Here is a 19,565-nt window from a genome sequence, read left to right as displayed (position 1 = left end):
GTATCTAGCACCTGCTGTTTGAATTTCATTACTATCAACAATCACCTAGAGAGCTAATTAAAACTCCAGTTTCTGGGTCACTCCCAGTGTTTCCAATGGATAGGCCTGGGATAGAGCCAGAGAAGCTAGTTATATAAATTCCAGTCTCAAATTTAGTAACAGTTGTGTCCATTTGCTGAATGTAAGACCTTGAAGGAAACATTACCTGTCCAGTGCTCTGTTCTTTTGAGGAAAAGATTGACTTAAGTAGCTGCTCTCTGAAGAACCTGCCCAGGACCAGAATTTTAAGATCTCATGTTTCTCTTTGGTCTGATTTCTTTGGTAGACAAGGATTCTCCCTTATTCTGGATGCCACGCCTGGGTTAACATAGCCCCAGATACCATCAGTTTTCAGGGAGCCAGGTCCTATGAGCCTAGCTGTTGGTAGAAATCTGCCTGATCATAACCCTCTAACGTCTGTTTTCATGAACCTTTTAGGCATTGGGGCAAAAAGTGAGCACTTGGGGCTGGGTTGAGCTGCCATCAGCAATGCTGACATCACATTTGAGTACAGGTTCGAGTCCCAACTGTTTCACTTCTGATTCATCTCCCTACTAATGTGTCTGGGAAAGCAACAGAAGATGTCCCAAGTGTGTGAGCCCCAGCACCTATTTGGGAGCCTTGGAGAGAGTCCTTGGCTCCTGTCTTTGCCTGGCCCAGCCCTGGCCATTGTGGCTATTTGAGGAGTGAACAAATGGATGAAAGATTTTCTTTCTCTTTCTCATTCTGTGCTTCTTCCTCTGCCTCTCCCTCTCTGTAGCTCTGCCTTTCAAGCAATTCAACTTTAAAAAAGTAAAAATGTAACTCATGTAAAGGAATATAATGCTCAAAATGCGTATCATGGAGGGATGCCTCACTGGCTTGGAGGTGGGGATGTGTCTTCCTCCTTCCTCTTTGCTCCGCTGGTAGAGACTGGTTTCTGATCTCCCTGTGAAATTTTCTAGTAAATGTATGGAAACAGCCCAGATGCTAATCAAAAGAGAAGTGGATAAAGAAAATATGGTACATCTACTCCATGGAATACTACTCAACCATTATAAATAATGAAATTCTATCATTCACAATAAAATAATTTCAACTAGAGTCTATTATGCTCAGTGAGGTAAGTCAATATCAAAAGGGCAAATGCCATATGTTCTCTCTGACATAAAGTAACCTTCATGCAAAACATAAGATCGATAGATGTGTAAGTAAACATGTATATACATATGTTCATCTGGATAACTGTATAATGGAGGCTAGCATGCCGAGAAGTGAAGATACATTGCAGTATGCATCTCTACTCCTCAATAAAAGTTGGACTCCCAATCAGACTGTTAAATATATCTTGACAATAGGATGTCTGACCTTGTCTGTATCTACATTTAAATAGCAAAATGATTAGACCTTGTCACTGTTGCTGAAGGACTATACTATTGTAACAATATAGGGGAAAACGGTGGGGGGGAATGAGGAGAGAGGAAGGAGAAATCTATGAAGCTATAGAACTGTATCATGAAAAATAAAAATTAAGAAAAAACAGCAAAAAAAATTTTTTCATCCTTGAGAAAAGGTGGGGGGTGGTTCTACAGCTAATTTTGTCCTTTCTTACAACCCTGTATGATACAAAATAGAGAAATGACTTGATTGATTGAAGCAAAGGTGTTTTCCCAGGGATTTGGAACAATAAATTCAAGAGAAAGAAAGGTGTTTTGAGGGTGATATGGCCTTAGGCAGTGATAAAAAATAAAAATGAACAGAAATACACTTTTTAAAGACATTTTTCTTTAAACACTAGCAAACAATTTATCTCCGTATCCAAGTGAGTAGGAGGATTTTAAAAATGGGCCAGTACTGTAGGTTCATCTGCTGGCTTTGCTAGCATCCCATATGGTTGCTAGTTTGTGTCCCAGATGCTCTGTTTCTGCTCCAGCTCCCTGCTAATAGCCTGAGAAAATAGTAGAAGATGGTTCAAGTCTTTGGACCCCTGCACCCACATGCAAGGACTCAGAGAAAGCTTCTGGCTCCTGGAGTTAGAGTGGCTCAGCTCTGGCTAATGTGGCCATGTGGGCAGTAAACCAGCTGGTGGAAGACCTCACTCTTTCTGTCTTTCCTTCCCTCTCTGCAACTGCCTTTCGAGTAAAAATAAATAACAAAAAAGTTATTTAAAAACATGAAACACTTCTATGTTCTAAGTACCCAGTCTAGGAAATTTCCCACCATACACAGAAGACAAAGCATTGAAAACATTTTCAAATCTTCTACTCATTTGTGGTAACTTAGCTCTAGAGAGAGCAGCTGCCATGACTAGCCTGAAAGACACAAGACTGGCACACGTGAGCCATACAGAAGAATGTAGTACAGTATGGGAAAACATTTTTTGTTTGTTTATTTGCTCCCCCACCCCCAGCAACCAGTTCTGAACACCTAACAGTACATCAGCCATTTTTGTAACAAAGCTGAGGGTAGCTTGTAACCATAACCCAGGGTGACACATGCCAACGACACTGTCTGAAGTGATAGCCATTCCTGTGGATGTGGCACGGTAGATACTGTGGCTTTAATTCGGATCCTCAAATGATGAGTGATCTTGTATGTCTTCCATGTTCTTATTGGTCATTGATATACCTTCTTTTGAGATGTACCTGTTGAAGTCCTTTGCCCATTTTAAAATCTGGTTGCTTTTTGGTGTTGAGCAGTAAGAGTTCTTTATATATTCTAGATTTCACTCCCTTATCAGATACATGGTTTGTAAGCAGTCACTTTTCACTGTAGTGATTGGCAGCATGCTTTGAAGCTGAGAAATTTTAAATTTTTATGAAGTCCAGCTTATCTATTTTGTTGTTGTTGCTTATGCTTTTGGCATAGTTTAAAAACTCATTGCCATATTCAATGTCAGGAAGGTTTGCTCCTGAGACTTTTATAGTCCTATCTTTTATGCCTAGATCTGATCTGATTTGAGACATTGAGAGCTCTGATTATTTTTTCCTTACTTAATTTTTATATACAGTGTAAGGCTGCTACCCTATGGCATTTTAATTTTTTTTTGGAAAATAATTATTCAATTTTCCCACCACCATTTGTTGAAAAGACCATCCTTTTTCCACTGAATAGTTGAGGGACTCTTGTTGAAGATCATTTGACCACATATACAAATGTCTGTTTCTAACCTTCAGTCCATTGAGCCATGTGTCTACTTTTAGACCAATATCACATTGTTTTGAGTACCTCAGCTTTAAAGTTTTGAAACTAGTAAGTGTGAGATCTCCAATGTTGCTCTTTTCCAAGATGCTTTTGACTACTCAAGGTCCCTGAGATTTCATATGAATTTTAAATTGATAACTTTGTGTCTTCCAAAGAAAATCTCATTGTGATTTTGGTAGAGTTTACATTAATGAAGCATTTTTGCAATTATACTTGATTATATAGGTCATTGTTTTCATTCTAGCTTGGAAGTCCTAAGAGCCTTTGGAGTTGCAGATATTGTAAAACCCTTGAAACACATGGATCCAAAGTTCAGCTCTGTCTGGCTGCATGTTCTCTTACCTTCTTTTTTTTATTTTTTTAAGATTTATTTGTTTTTATTGGAAAGGCAGATTTACAGAGAGAGAAAGAGATACAGAAAGATCTGTCTGCTGGTTTACTCCCCACATGGCTGCAATGGCCAGAACTGAGCTGAACTGAAGCCAGGAGGCAGGAGCTTCTTCTGGGTCTCCCATGGAGGTGCAGGGCTCCAAGGCTTTGGGCCGTCCTCCACTGCTTTCTCAGGCCACAAGCAGAGAGCTGGAAGGGAAGGAGAGTAGCAGGACATGAATCAGTGCCCATAAGGGGTCCTCAATCATACAAGGCAAGGAGTTAGCCACTGAGCCATCATGTCAGGCCCATGTTCTCTTACTGTCTTGTCTACATCCGTTCTTAATTTGTCTGTAGCTCCAGCAGTCAACTCCAGGATGGAGTTGAGAAAGACTATGATTAAGCGCATGCCCTTAACAGCAGACACTGAAATAGCGGTGCTGAGAGTGTTCCTTCGGACAGAGCCATTAAGAAGTTCATGTTCTCCTCTGTAAGGTGGTAGCTAACAAGGTCTAACGAAACCTGGCCACTCTGAAAACATACACTTTACAAGGAAAAAAAACATGAAGGAAAAACTGGATTCAATTATCCTGACAAATTTGAGTGCTCAAGATTGACACCTTGACAAATTATAGGAAATTGCAACCATTTTTCCAGGCCAAATGACCAGAACTATTCCCTGTAGACTCTGGAGAGGATTTAGACCAGAAATGCCCCTGGGGCAGGTTTCAAATCACAGTGGCAGTTACAGGAGCTGGGATCAGCTGGTATAAGTCGTCCCACCTCTGTGCCTGTTGGCATCAAGAAGAGACCACCAACATCTTGCTACCAGTACCTGGTGGCAAAACAGACCTGGGGTTGGTGTCCACCCTCGCAGGGGCTGGGAGGAAGAAATGCTTATTTATCTGCTGAAGACAGTATTTTCATTTAGAAAGCTTTGGGACCTGTCAGGGAGGGCTTAGGCTGGTTGCCAGAAAAACCAAACGTTTTCCCTCCCCACTGGAGGATTAACGCTCTCTCTAAACCCTAAAAAAAAAAAAAAAAAAAAAAAAAAAAAAAAAAAGTCTTTCTGTTCTTCAAAGACATTCTGCCTGCTGTATTTCAAATGAGACTTTTCCTTCGTGTGGTGTTTTTCAGTTGGTGGTGGGTGAACTTCATAAACTGGCTTTTGAGAACAGAGGTGTTCAGGCTGCCAAATGTGACCCATCAGTGGATAGAAAAATGTGTTTATGGGCTCTGTCTGGTCAGCATTTCTTAGGACAGTCCAGAGTACAATGTGCCCAAAAGTATTGTACATGATAGTATGCCTTGATAATTTTAGTTTTTATAAGGGTAAGTGAATGCTTATTGGATTTTCATGCATATTGTTCTTACTATGTTTAGTGGTCAAAAAGTTGTTAAAGATGTTTTTAAATTATCTTTGGCTCAGCAAGGCCCAGGCATGTTGCCAGATCTGTCTATTCTCAGCAAAATAGCACATGATAAACAAGTCCATATAAATAAATAAAGCACTAGAAGAGTAGCCATTTCAGGGGCAAGCATTGTAGCACAGCTAGTTAAGCTGCTACTTGCTATGCAGGGATTCCATTGAAGAGTACCAGTTCAAGTACTGGCTGCTCTGTTGTCGCTGCCCTGCAGCGACACTAAAGTGACGAGGAATATTCTTGGAGGTCCGGGAAAAACTGGCAAAAGCGGCTGCGTTTTAAAACCTTTTCTCCGCTGCTCCTGTCCCCATCTGTCTAAGCTTTCCTACCTGCTTCTTCGCCACCCTTCCTCCCGTTTTCCACCACCCTTCTTCCCAATTCTTCCCGTTTCTGTACTCCCCCCGTAAGGGCCACCAGAATGTCATGACCCAAAAAGGGGTAGACGAACCAAAAGAGGCTTTATTGCCAAAAGCAAGCTGCTTATATACAGTACTTCCACCAATCACTTCTGCCCGTGGTCCACAGGGCGCTGATAGGCCAGCAATCACAGCCAGGAAGAATTAGCCTATCCTTGTGACTTCCTGCCTGCCCACTGGCAGGACAAGTCCCTTCTCCTGGTACTCGGCCAGCCACCATCTTGAAGCCTCTATCCATGTGGGGTTGGCCGCTCCCCACACTCTGTTTCTGATTCAGTTCCATACTGTTGTGCCTGGGATGGCAGCATGTGATGTCTCAAGTACTTGGACTCCTGCCACTGATGTGAGACCCAGATGGGAGTTCCTGGCTGTTGGCTTCAGCATGGACAAGTCCAGACCATTACAACCATTTGAGGAGTAAACAAGAGATAGAAGATCTTTATCTCTCTTCTGTCATTCTGCCCCTCAAGTAAAAATAAGTAAATCCTTTGAAAACATTGACCATATTATATGTGTTACGATCATATCCCTATTTGAGCTGTGCAATTGGATTTCTGTTTGGTCAGTTAACACTTTACGAAAGAATAAGTTGAATTATGGTGATGTCTTGACATGTCACCGAGTTTTGTCAAGTCTGTGAATCACTCATTTCTTTCATATTTTTTAAATTGGTCCAATTCATGAAAATTTATGAATGAGTTGGTTGTCTTTTTTTGATATTCCATAAAGTAAGCATGCACCTTTTCAAACATGAAAGTGCTCAATCCCTGTGCCACCTGATTGGCTCACCAGTTCCCCTGACCCACACTGCATTGTGGATTACTGAGCTGCAGAACACTCTCATGCTTTTCTTTCTGCCTCTGAGTCCTTTGCTCCACCAAAGGTTCCTATCTATGAGAAAAAAAAAGTTGTTGTTTATTAGGGAGAGGCGTGTTCTTCCCCGGCCTCCCTCAACCAGTCATGTTTTCCTAGGATATTAGCATTTCTGAATTCATAAACAAGACTTGTCCAAGGTTGCCTGTGCCTGGACCAGGCCAGTTTTCTCCATCTGTTTGCCAGTCTTATCTATGAGAGCTACGCAGGGAAAGAGTTGAAGAGAGGGAAATACCCCGTGTATTACAGCACGGAGTGATAGAACTAATGAGAGCTGTGCTTGTAGGGACATCTTGGCCATGACCCAGCCTCCCAGGCTTCGCAGAGCCTTGCTGAGGTCTGGACAAAAACAGCAGAAAGAACTCCAGAGGAATAGTTCCTCCTCTTCCATACAGATGGGGTGACTGGGCCGAAGAGGCAAAACAACAGATGGGAAGCTTTATACCTCTCTTGGTAACGAAGCTTTAGCCCTGGCCTACCCAAAACCCTCTGCTGTGTCTATCTCAGTATCTCAGAAGCTATGTAAAGAGTGTCTTACACTAGAATTCACAGGATTCTAGCGTTAGGAGAGGCTTCTTACCAAATAAAGAGCAAGTCCCAAGCAGCCACTCAACCAGATCGCAGATCACTGACTTGATCACCTAGAAGCAATGGAAGTGTGTCTAGTTCCCCCAAACAGGACCACTTGCAACCTGAAACCTCTCAGTAAGTTGGAAGATCTCTGCTGTGATATGGAGCACAAAGTATTGGTGCCCTCATCCTCAGAAGCCCTTAGGCCTTCTAGCCCTTCTCCAAAGACTTTTGCTCTAGAAACTAAACTCAGAGCTGTTTCCAGGTGTCGCCTGTCACAGACACAGTGAGCTGCCTTCAAATGTCGTTATGGTTCTGTAAGGAAAGGAGCCCAGACTCAATGCCAGGTGGGAATTCTGAAGCTCCTGAGAAGCTGTCATAAAACCTTAATGACTTACCACAAATCGTATTCTGATATGTGTGACTTGAAATGTCAAAACTACCAACCAAACATTTAGAAAACATAAACTGAATATGTCTGTGTTGCAGCAGGCTTGGGAACACGGATATATCAGGGAGGGAAGTATCTGCCTCAACCAGGGAATAACAAACAAGCCATCAAGGAAGTAACATTTGATAACCCAGGGATTGCCTGCTACAGGAAGTCTTCCCAAACTCTCCAGGGTGAATTAGTTGCATGCATCTCTTGTTCTCATAATACCTGTTATAGCCCTGAAGGGTTCTTTCCATCGTTTGGGGGGGTTTGGTTGGAGCTGGGCTGCACTCCCTGAGCAGTGAGTTTTTGAAGGGGAGGAGCTGGACTTATTCTGCTCTTTGATTATAGAGTGTACTGTAACGTAGGTGGCCCTTCCAAAGGCCTTAAAGGTAGAGATATGCACAGAATCCAAGAGCAGCACAGTGCGGGGAAGCATGTCGTGTGGTGCAATGCATGGCAGTACAGGAAGAGGTATTTGAAAGGAGTCTTGGAAGTGAGCATGAAAAGCTGGCATACTGACATTTGAGCAAGCCTTTCTTCTGCACTTGCCAACTTTTCCTGAAGAAGTCAGTCTTTTCGGTAACTTTGGCTCTTTCACTTAGATAAACCAGGTGTCTCTTTCTGAGTCAATTATTAGTCAACTGGTTGCTGCTTAATGTCTAGCTGTGGTTAGGAGTGTTATAAATGTGGTAAGTAGGGGCATTTTTTGCCAAAACTGTTGCTGAAAGCCTCATAGGAGTTCAGAGCATGATCATGCTGATTCGCATGCACTGGGGATGATGCACAGACTTGCCAGGTGTACCTTTAAATGGAATTCTATATCTCCTGCAAGGACAACATGCAGCATTCTCCTGGGTCCCCTTGGCTTTTACTTTGGGTTTATTTTCCAATAAATGATTTATTTATGAAATTGACTGTCATTGGGATCCTCATTGCTAGACTGTCAACTTGGAGGAGAAGTAGAGTTACATCTGTTTTTCTCTTGATGTATACCCAAGGACCTAGAACAGTGACTACCATATTAGGTGCTGGATGAATGTGTATGTGAATGGATGACCAGGTAATGGGAAAGGCAGTTATCCTAAGAGGTGGTGCTCAATCACTGGCATTTCAGCCAGAGAGACACCCTTTGTGATGGAAGCTGCTACCTTCCTATTGGCAGGGCTAGCTGTAACTACCATAGAGGTAATGCTTGTGATGGGATTTTTATTGTGGTGCAACATATTTTTTAAGATTTATTTATTTTTATTACAAAGTCAGATATACAGAGAGGAGGAGAGACAGAGAGGAAGATCTTCCATCCGATGATTCACTCCCCAAGTGAGTGCAACGGCCGGTGCTGCGCCAATCCGAAGCCAGGAACCAAGAACCTCTTCCTGGTCTCCCACATGGGTGCAGGGTCCCAAAGCTTTGGGCCGTCCTCGACTGCTTTCCCAGGCTACAGGCAGGGAGCTGGATGGGAAGTGGAGCTGCCGGGACTAGAACCGGCACCCATATGGGATCCCGGGGCGTTCAAGGCAAGGACTTTAGCTGCTAGGCCACGGCGCTGGGCCCATGATGCAACATATTAAGCTGCTACTTATTTCCTGGCATCTCGTTTTGGAGCGCCATTTTCAGACCTGGCTGCTCTGCTTCCAATGCAGCTCCCTGTTAATGTGCCTGGGAAAGCAACAGAGGTGGTCCAAGTGCTTCAGCCCTTGTCACCAATCTGAGGTACCTGGATGGAGTTCTAAGCTCTTGGCTTCAGCCTGGTCCAGCCTGGCTGTTGCAGTTGTTCAGGGAGTAAGCCATCTGATTGGATCTCTCCCTCCCTTTCCTTCTCTCTCTCCCTCTTTCTCTTACTCTCTTCCTCCCTACCTCTCTCCCTTTTTCTCCTTCCCTCCCTCCCTTGCTCCCTCTCTTCTTCCCTGTATTCCTGTCAAATCCAGCCAGTCAGTGTTTTTTACAAAGTCATTGCCTGAGACGTTTTCTGGTTGCAGTGACTGATGTTCATATCAGCTCTCCAGCTGTGACATGGTTCCAGAGATCTGTCAGAGACCTGGGTTCAAATCCCATGTGGGTCCACATCTAGCCACGTGCTGTAGGTCCCTCATTAGGTCTTCCCAAGTCTCAGCTTCCTCCCTGTGAGGCACTTGTTGGCCCTTGGGTGGGCAGTGTCAAGTCTTGGAGCCCCTCTGATGCCCAGCAGTGTGCATGGCTTCCTTGAGACTGTCTGCAAGTTGGTTTCTGCCTCTCCCCAGGAAACGATCCAGCAGCTCCCTGTGCGTTTTGTTAGGGAGGATTGTGCAGCACCCTCCCCTCCAAACCCCAATCCCCAGGAAGGCAGGAAGATGTATGAGTTTTAAAACATTGGGAGGTCTGCTTTGGATCACCCTGGAGCTGAGGCTTCGCGAGCAGCCCCGAATGGGGAGGCAGCTCCTCTGCGCCAGGCTCACAGCTCGGGGCTCACGCCCCACACAGGGGCCGCCTTCACTTGGCCTCAACGGCCGTTGACTTTTAAATCATAAAAAGCCGCTCTATATACAGTTTACTCTGTTGCTGGAAGGCAGCGGAACATAGGTATTAGAGGAAACGGGGAAAAAAAGGAGAAGCAGCAGCCGTTAATCCCGCCAGGCTTCTGGGCACTGAAGTAGTTTGTGGATGACAAAAGTTAATTAGAAACATGAGCAGTTTAACCGAAAACACTTGTGACAATTGGAAGGGCAGCCTCTCCGGCTGGAGGATTGTTCCTGGGGAATCACTGCGAGAGAAAGTGGCTGCCGCTAGGTAAGTGATGGCACTGTGACTTTGCCAACAAAGACATGCTGCTGGGGGACAGGGGGTGCAATGGATCTGCTCTACCCATGAGGTATGGGGTGTGGGTGGGTGCGGGCGGGGTGCTCAGCCATGTCACCCTTCCCCTGACACTGTCTCCAGCCAGCAGCTGCGTGGGGCAACAGCCCTGCCTCAACCCAGGGCTGCCTGAAGAAGGGGCTGCAGTCATCTTCATTTCTGTGATACCGGGCCACCCCAGTGCCAGCAGAACCTGAGCCCACCCTGCCCAGAATAATTCTTGGCTCTGGTTTGGAAATAGTTTGAGGCTTTTCTGAGAAGTCTTGTCAGGGAAACACTTGGTCAACGGCATGGGGAAGCCTCAACTTTCTGATAACCTGTACGTTTTCTTGCCTGTGGGAAGCTGTGTGCATAGCCTGTATTCTCAGGTGGAATAAGAAAAAAGAAATTTTTCAAAGAGTCCTGCCTAAATCAAGTTGGTACCTCTTGAAAATACTCATTGTTCAATATGACTTTGTGATGTTTCTGGAACATTCTATAGAGCTTGTACTTGGCTTCTCCACTTTTTCTGTTTTTTCTTTTCAGGGGGGAGATTCTATTTCATTTTAATGCTTCTGCTACATTGTTCTTTAAAATTTGCATAATTTTTAAAGATTTGCTTACATGTTTGAAAGGCAAAGTGACAGAGAGGGAAGGAGAGATAGATCTTCCATCTGCTGGCTCACTCCCCAGATGGCTACAATGGCTTGGTTCAAGCTAGGAGCCAGGAGTTCCTATCCAGGAACTAGGTCTCCTATGGCCAACAGGGTCTAAGTGCTCAAGCCATGCTTGATTGTTTTCCAGGCACATTAGCATGGAGCTGGGTAGGAAGTGGAGGCACATGGGACTCAAATCTGTGCTCATATGGAATTCCAGTATCACATGTGGCACCCATTGTGCTATGAAGCTGGGTCCTGATGGATGATTCTTGACTCTTTCATGTAACTGTGGGCTGTGGATTGAGTGATTTGGAACATACTAGATAATTCCTGTGGATTTCTTTCACCACCATATGGCTATAGAGTCTCAGCACAAGATTTTGTTAGTTTGTTTTTCTGTGAATTTTCTTGCTTTTTAGGCTTTTAAGTGGGCATGCATTTGCATAGCACATGAAAATGTGCTTTTAAGTGGGCATGCATTTGCACAGCATGAAAATGTGGGTAGGAGAAATTTGAATGGTGTGTGATGGAGAGAAGGAGGAAGCTGAGTTGGGTCATGTAATTTGATCATGGATAAACCACAAGGCCAATATAAGGGCATCTAGGTTGGGAGTGATGGGCTAAGTGTCCATGGTCTAGCCTCCAGTCTTCATTGCAAGTCAAAAGAAGGAATTCAGATCTCCTTCTCTTCTCTCTCTACAGAGCCGTTGGCAAGTTCAACCTCCTCCCAGCACGGGATGAGCGAAAATGCACCCATTGCCTTGGAGAGCACCAGTAGTTCCACCCCCACTAACTGCACCTCCTCCGCCATCCCCCAGCCCAGTGTGGCCTCCAAGCCGTGGCGCAGCAAGTCCCTCAGCGTGAAGCACAGTGCCACTTCATCCATGCTCTCTGTCAAACCGTGTGGGCCAGAGGTCCCCAGGCCTGCACCCGAAGCAATGAAGCCAGCTCCCAACAATCAGAAATCTATGCTGGAAAAGCTCAAGCTTTTTAACAGTAAAGGGACTTCCAAGGCAGGAGAAGGCCCAGGATCCCGGGAAACGAGCTGTGAGCGGCTGGAAATCCTGCCCAGCTTTGAAGAGAGTGGAGAACCGGAGGCTGCTGGCCGTGGGTTTTCTGCAGCAAGCCCTGCATCCAGCAGTCCCAAGATTGCTCTCAAGGGCATTGCCCAGAGGACTTTCAGCCGGGCACTGACCAACAAGAGGAGCTCCCCAAAAGCCAATGAGAAAGAAAAGGAGAAGCAGCAGAGGGAGAAGGAAAAGGAAAAAGGCAGGGACCTCACCAAGAGGGCCTCTGTGACCGAGAGGCCAGACCCCAAGGAAGAACCCAGGGAAGAACCCGGCGGGATGGCCATGACCGAGATGCCAAAAAAGTCCTCCAAGATTGCCAGCTTCATCCCCAAGGGAGGGAAGCTCAGCAGTGCCAAGAAGGAGGCATCAGCCCCTTCCCACAGTGGGATACCAAAACCAGGGATGAAGAGCATGCCCGGCAAGTCCCCAGGTGCCCCCACACCATCCAAGGAAGGAGAGCGCAGCCGGAGCGGGAAGCCAAGCTCAGGGCTCCCCCCACAGAAGCCTCAGTTGGACGGTAGACACTCTAGCTCCTCCTCCAGCCTAGCCTCCTCAGAGGGCAAGGGCCTAGGGGGGACCCCGCTCAACCACAGCATCAGCAGCCAGACTATCAGTGGGTCTGTCGGGACCACCCAGACCACGGGAAGCAATACCGTCAGTGTCCAGCTACCTCAGCCCCAGCAGCAATACAACCACCCCAACACTGCCACGGTCGCGCCTTTCCTGTACAGGTAGGAGCAGCCACGCAGCTGCAGGATCCAGGGTCTCTGAGCCCTGCAGGGCAGTGTCAGCACACAGGCAAGGCACTCTGTGCTGGGCTGGGAGGCAGATACAGTGTGCTTAGCGTGAACATGGCAAGAGGAGGGTGAGCATACACCAAGGATGGGGGAGTGGGTTATGGTCTAATCCCAGGGAAGACAAGAGCTCTCCTGGCAAGTACGACCCCATGGCCATTTCTGAAGCTCTCTTGTGAGCAGCAGTATGAAAACTTGAATATGCAAGGTCTGTGGGTCACATCAGCCAAAGCGTATCCTAAATGTGCTTGAAGGAAAGCACAAAATCCCCCTTAATGCATAGCTGAAATGTTGCAAAGCAGTGTTTGCCTTGAACCTCCAGACCCTCACGGGCTCTGCTGCTAGCCCAGGCCTTCTGAGAGGGCAGAGAGGCAAACGGGATGGGCATGGGAAGGGAGGAAACAGTTTCTGAGAATGCAACCTTTGTTTCTCTGCGCTTGTCATCTCTGCCTTCATCTCTGTAAGAGCACATTCATGGGACTGTGGTAGCCCTCATGGCTCTGGCCTGGGAGGGCCTCAGGGCCTCCACTTGCTCAGCCTGAACCTGCGCCACACACCTGCACTGAATGAGGCACGCTGGCTACCAGTGCTGTGTGATGCATGTGGATGAGCCCACTCTAGGCAGATGGGGCCTCCCTAGCACGCTCAACCCCAGAGCTCTGGCTTGTAGGGCTCAGCACAATCCTCTGCTAGAAATATGCATTTGAGTTACATACTGTCCAGGTGAAGAATAACTAATGTATGTATGTCACCAAAGAGGACTGAAGATTCATTGCTGTATCCATAAACTCATTTTACAGCTTTCCCCCTAAATACCTATTCATGCACAACTGTATACACATAACCATAGGCATTGACACACATTGACAATCACAGAGACATGTAGACACAAAGACGAGTTTGTATATGACATGCAGTACATGTATACACACATATATTTACATACATGTTCAAGTACATATACTCCTAGCCTGTGTATGTATGATTCCCGCTCTGCCAGTCAGAGTTGTGTTGTTGGTTGGCTCTGTGGCATCTCCTGTCTGAGCCTAGTTAGAGTGGCATGAGATGTTTCAGAGCCAAGCCAGGCAGCCTCCAGCTGGTGAGGGAGCCCAGGCCTCACCAAGTCCCCTTTCCTTCTGCTTCCCTCTCTGCTTCAGTGAGGGTCACAACTATATGTTTAATTGGGAGCCAGTCACCATCTTACTAAACCAAGTCACCAGCTCAGCCAACCATGACAAGAAGAGTGTCATGGCGTACCAAATGACCCAGTACACCTGCACTTGTGACTTTTACAGTTCCAATAGCATTGATGGTCTTGAGGCAATGCATATTAAACTATCCTTTACTGAGTCTTGATTTAAAGTTTCAACATTAAAATGTAGTACAGTCTTTGATCACCAGCAATCCTTCTCCTCTCTCTCTCAACTCAAATCATTTGAAAGATGATAAAACATTCATGCTTCTTTTTTCATTTCAAGATTCCCCATGAGAGTAAAACTGAAAATGGTAAATGATAAAGGGCAAATAGATGACAAGTGATAGTTGGGAGAAACCATCCCTGATGTGAATGTGTCATGCCCCATTTTCTGGGGCTCTGGATGAGGTCTTGTATCAGAGTGCTCCCTCGGTGGGGGAGCTGGGTGAGGGAGGTTGGAAGGCAAGTGCCTAGAGGATGACTGGAACACCTGGGCCTGGACCCTTAGCAGCTCACAACACCCCGTGTGATGTTGGGCACTGACCACGGGAACGGCTGTCCAGTGTGTACTGTGTGTGTTTTAGGGACCTTCCAGGTCTGAGCTCATCTGACTCTTCATTGCCTCATGAGCTAGATCTGTTTTAAATCCTCATTCTACAAATGCACAAACTGAAGCTTAAAGTCATTCACTAACTTGCTCTGTCTCACAGAGCTAACAGCTACAAGAGATTTTGGTTATTTAATTTATTTTTATTTATTTGAAAGAGAGAATTGCAGAGATAGAGAAAGGGTGAAACAAAGAGAGAGGTCTTCCATCTGCTGATTTACTCCCCAAATCATCACAATGGCCAAACGTGGGCTGTTCCAAAGCTAGGAGCCAGGAGCTTCTTTTGGGTCTCTTACGAAGGTTTAGGGTCACAAGCAGTTGATCCATCCTCTGCTGCCTTCTCAAGCACATTAGCAGGGAGCTGGATGAGAAATGAAGCAGATAGGACTGGAACCAGTGCCCATATGTGGTGCTGGCACCTCAGGTGGCAGCTTTACTCACTACACCGTAACACCAGCCCCAAGAGCTCCTATTTAAGCCTAAATCCTGGAGAAACTGTTCTCTTGGCCACCATATTGTCTTTTTCTTTTTTTGAAGATTTATTTGTTTGTAAATCAGTCACAGAGATGGAGAAACAGAGAGGACAGAGATCTTTCATCTACTGGTTCACTTTCCCCAAGGGCCCACAGTGTTGAGGGACAGGCCAAGTGGAAGGCAGGAGCTTCCTAGAAGTCTCTGTGTGAGTGCAGGGACCCAATCACTTGGGCTATCTTCTGCTGCTTTTCCCAGGCCGTTAGTAGGGAGCTGGTATGGCAGTGGAACAGCTTGGACTCGAACTGGAGCCCATATGGAATGTGGTGTTACAGGGGACAACTCGATCTACTGTGCCATAGTGCTGACCTCACCATATGGTCTCAAATCTCTGAATTGATTTGTCTCTCAGATCCTCATTGTCTTTATAAACCAGGGAGGTTGGATTCCATCAACTTTAAAACAAATAAAACAAAAACAACTATTCATGCTCTTTTCCTGCCCTAGGTTCTCAAATTCGTGGCTCCCCATGTAGAATTTTGAATGTTCTAACTGGAGTTTGTCAGGGCTACACATTACCAAAGGAGAAAGGGGAGAGTTCTCAGCTTTAAGAACCACTCCAAATGAATTGTATGGATCAGTTCAGAAGTAGCAGCAGCTACCTCTATTGTTCTACAGTCTACTCTCACGAAAAAAATTGTATCATTTTTTTAATTTCTGGAGGGGTGGTGTTGTCACCCCCATTGTACAAGTGAGGACACTGACGTTCAAAGAGACAGAATGTTTTAAACTTACACAGCTACTGAGACATGGACCCTAGGGCAAAAGCGGAAAGTTTAGACTCCAAATCTCATGTTCTTTGCCACATTTCTCATTTAACCATTCCACACACCCTTATTTATTGCCTGCCTGGTGTGTGAATTTGAAATGACCTTTTCCAGCTCTGGATCTGGTTGGGGTCAGAGATACTAGTTGAGATCCCGTGGTGATAGATGAGCAACTGTAGAATCCAGAGCTTCTGTAGAGACTCCAAAAGGTTGAGGTGACAGACAGGGGAGGCTTCCCACCCAGATGTCACGTGTGTGGCAAAGAGACAGATGAGGAGCAAATTGAGGATTGCAGAAAAGGGCCTTGAGGCAGAGATGTGATCTTGAAATGGAGAGAAGATACCTGTGGGTAAAACATATGTGGCAGGGTATCACAAGGTACCAGGGTATCACCTGCCATAGTGATTAGTTTGCACTTTTTCTGTGGATAGAGACCTTTGGTGGCCTTTAATCACAGGGTGATGTTATCATGTCAGTGTTACAAACATGAGGGGAGGACTGGACTTAATAAAAGCCTACATAGTTCCTATATGTGGCTGCCGTCGGGCCCCTCCAGTGTAGAGGCAGGATACCTGTTTCAAAGTGTGTATGAGACTGAGGCAAAGAAACTGAGAGTTGTGGACCCTGGCCTCGAGGTGGAGAGTAGCACTAGGACTGGGAGAATTGAAGGCAGAGACTGCGGGTACTGAGAGCTGATGGTCTCAGTAGGAGGGCAGAGTCAGGACACATTGGTAGATAGGTCTGAACTGAAGTTACGAGTGTCTCTTCACAGCCGCATTCTTGGCAAATCCTGTCTTCATAGGTTAGTGAATCCGGTTGCATGAGCTCAGGATGCCGATTAATGAGTTACCATTGCAGGTATGGCTTTGTGTCTGAGTGTCATTACATAGTTGCATGCTGTCCCTAAGTAAGCAGGGGTAGCTGTGGCAAAAAAAAAAAAAAAAAAAAAAGTGAAGCTGCTGCCTCAATTTGCTTGACAAATAAGGTCTGGAGAAGGGTTGAGGAAGTCTAATTTCAGTCAAGTGTTGAAATAATGATCAATGAGACCTTTCATGTCAGAAGATCTGAGCTCTGAATCAGAGACCCAGAGGGCAAACACACCTGCTTGGCACCCACTCCCGGCTGGTTTCCTAGTCACTTTTTCAGAGAAGGCCACGTCAGAAGGGTTCAGAGCAGGGCGGTCCTGGAGGCCGCCAGTGCAGTCATCTTTATACTTGACTTGCTGGCTTTGCTGGTTATTCAGCAAGTGCTCATTGGCACAGGTTAAATCATCCAGGCACCCGGTACCATCCTACCATGTGTATGGCTGCACCTGGCTCTCCGTGGGGCTTTCAGAGACGTGTTTCCCACTGAAAGACTGAAGAACCTCCATGTGGGTGATGAATATTTCATCCCTTGGACTTGGGTGGCTCCACATTCTCAGGACATTACTCCACATGTGGCTGATGAATTATTGGAGTGTCCGTCTTCTAGTCTGCTCTGTTCTGAAGCTTTCTGGCTGAAGGAGGTGAGGATATGCACTGTAGTCAGACCACAGTGGTCCAAATGTGCTCGTTGTCCCTCGTGACCAATGTACTTTGCTTTGGTTTGTGTGCCAAGGTCCCAGACAGACACTGAAGGGAATGTGACTGCCGAGTCCAGCTCAGCGGGTGTGAGTCTGGAGCCCAGCCACTACACCAAGAGTGCACAACCTGCCCTGGAAGAACTCACTGGTAAGTACAATGCCCTAGAAATTCCTTGTCAGCCCTAAAAATCCCATGTCTGCCGACAATCAGGCCTCCCATGCAGCTGCCTGCGGGATGATCATGATCACAGCTTATGACATTGATTGAGGAGTAACGCGAACTTACATTTTGAAGATGCATTTATTTCTGTGTTTGGGGGGTGGGGTGGGCAGAGGGACAGAGTGGGATAAAGACTGAAAGAGGAAGAATGCCCAAATGCCTGTAGCAATATTGGGCCCAAGCTGAAAGGAATGCAATCCAAGCCTTCCAACGTGGGTGGCGGGAGCCCAAGTTGAGCCATCACTGCTGCCCCCTGTTGGTGGTATTGGCAGCAGGCCGGAATCAGGAGCTAGAGCTTGGACATAAGGTGAAATACAGGGCAGGCATCTTAACTGATAGACTGAATACCAACTGCCTTTCTTATTATTTTCCTTCTTATATTTTCTCTGTCTCTCTCAGTCTCCCAAATCCTCCCTACAATTGTAAAGAGGTTTCTCTCCTGTTGGTAAATCCCATCTTTAAGATACATTGAACCTCATTCATTTCAGGCTGTTCACTTTGAATCCCCTTGTTTTTTCTTTCCCTCAAGTTCCTTTTCATCAAGACTTGAAATTCTAGGATATTGGAATTCTTTTTGTTCATAATTGAAAGGAAGCACTAATGAAAAATATGCTCTTAGGATCCTCTGATAATTGGGAAGAAGGTTGTAACATTGCTTATTTTACCCCAAAGTGGAAAAAGATCTAAATATTACTTAAATATCACCTAGATGATGACTACATAGAAACCATGCATATAAAATTTGCAGTTGCCATTTGGTTAATTCCATAGATGTTAATAGCTGTTGATGTTATACTGCTACTGCCAGGTTTGCATTTTCAAGAAACAGAGTTGCACCCGAGTCAGAGTTCCTGCCTCTGTATGTTCCAGGCTGCTCTCTTCTCTGTCCATTTTCCCCAGCCCGACTCTCTGCCCTGAGCTCCAGCAGCTTTTATTGGGGAAGAGAGTGGTAAACACATGGTTAACAGAGGCCGTGTCCCTTTTTTCCCATGTTACCATATCCAGAGTTGGGTTAAAAATTAGATCCATCTTGAAGTTCTGTTCATTAGACAGAGGATGTATGCCCACACCATTTCAAGAGCAACAGGGTAACTGTGGAATTGCTCTGTAGTCCATGTCATTGATGCTTCCCCATCTCGCTCTTTGCTCTGAGGATTCATTTCAGGGAGTGTGGGTGATTTAATGATTTCCTTCTGGTTCCCCTGGCTGAGCATAGTGACGGAGCAGATTTCTGAAGCCAGTTGTTAATGATCCATTTGAAAGAGTGGTTCAGGGCCACACATTTGGAATTGATCGTGTGCATCCTCCTTTTAGGGCTTGTGGAGCTCTCTTGCAGATGAGTTCTTGGACAGCACAGGAAAAGGGCTGATCAGAAGGGTGCAGAGTTCACATCACTGCTTGGGTCTCCACATACAGTCCTGATCGCGTTCTCCTGTGCCCACATCAAAGAGCGTGGCCTGGAAGAGATGTGTGTCCTGTGGAGGAGTGTGTCTTCACTGCAGACACTGAGTCGCAGCACGATCCATCCTTGAAAATGAAAACTGCCAGTCAGAGAATATTCCAGATATTACTTGCATTTCATGCTTGACAGATTACAGTCTATGATCTCCCAGCAGTTTTTCTTTTTCTTCTCGCATCTTGTGGGTCCCCAGGCTGTACGACCAAGTGGGATCGGGAAGCCTGAGATGCTGCTAATTGGTTCAGGCAGCCGACTTGTGCTGCCAGTTGTGCCCGATCTTGCACTTCATAATATTCGATGGTGCTCCCTGCGAATGAACATTCCTAAACCAGGGTGACTTTATGTTCAAGCAGAAAGATTCATGTGTATGTATACATGATATATATATATATACACATATGTAGTTATATATAACATGTATATAAAGTCCCTTGAAATGCCAGCGACTGACTAATGTCTTTGGAAAGACACATATATGAATCTGTTTGATCAATTGATTAGTTTTATTCTTATGTAAAAATCCATGATGGATTGTCATGTACATGGTATTACAATTAAGAAATACATCCTGGATTATA

General features: G+C 45.6%; 1 protein-coding gene across 1 annotated transcript in view; it reads left to right on the top strand.

Moving 5' to 3' along the window:
* The window catches only part of NAV2 (neuron navigator 2), a 406,855-nt gene that overhangs the window by 217,467 nt on the left and 169,823 nt on the right, over window positions 1–19,565 (top strand). Inside the window, exons 7-8 of the mRNA XM_036494526.2 lie at window positions 11,483–12,581; window positions 17,344–17,456. Coding sequence (XP_036350419.2) covers window positions 11,483–12,581; window positions 17,344–17,456 — 1,212 coding nt within the window. The remainder of the gene's footprint in view (window positions 1–11,482; window positions 12,582–17,343; window positions 17,457–19,565) is intronic.

This window comes from Ochotona princeps, chromosome 4, assembly GCF_030435755.1.
Source record: "Ochotona princeps isolate mOchPri1 chromosome 4, mOchPri1.hap1, whole genome shotgun sequence".
NCBI classification, from domain to species: Eukaryota; Metazoa; Chordata; class Mammalia; order Lagomorpha; family Ochotonidae; genus Ochotona; species Ochotona princeps.
This window is presented reverse-complemented; position numbering and strand designations above follow the sequence as displayed.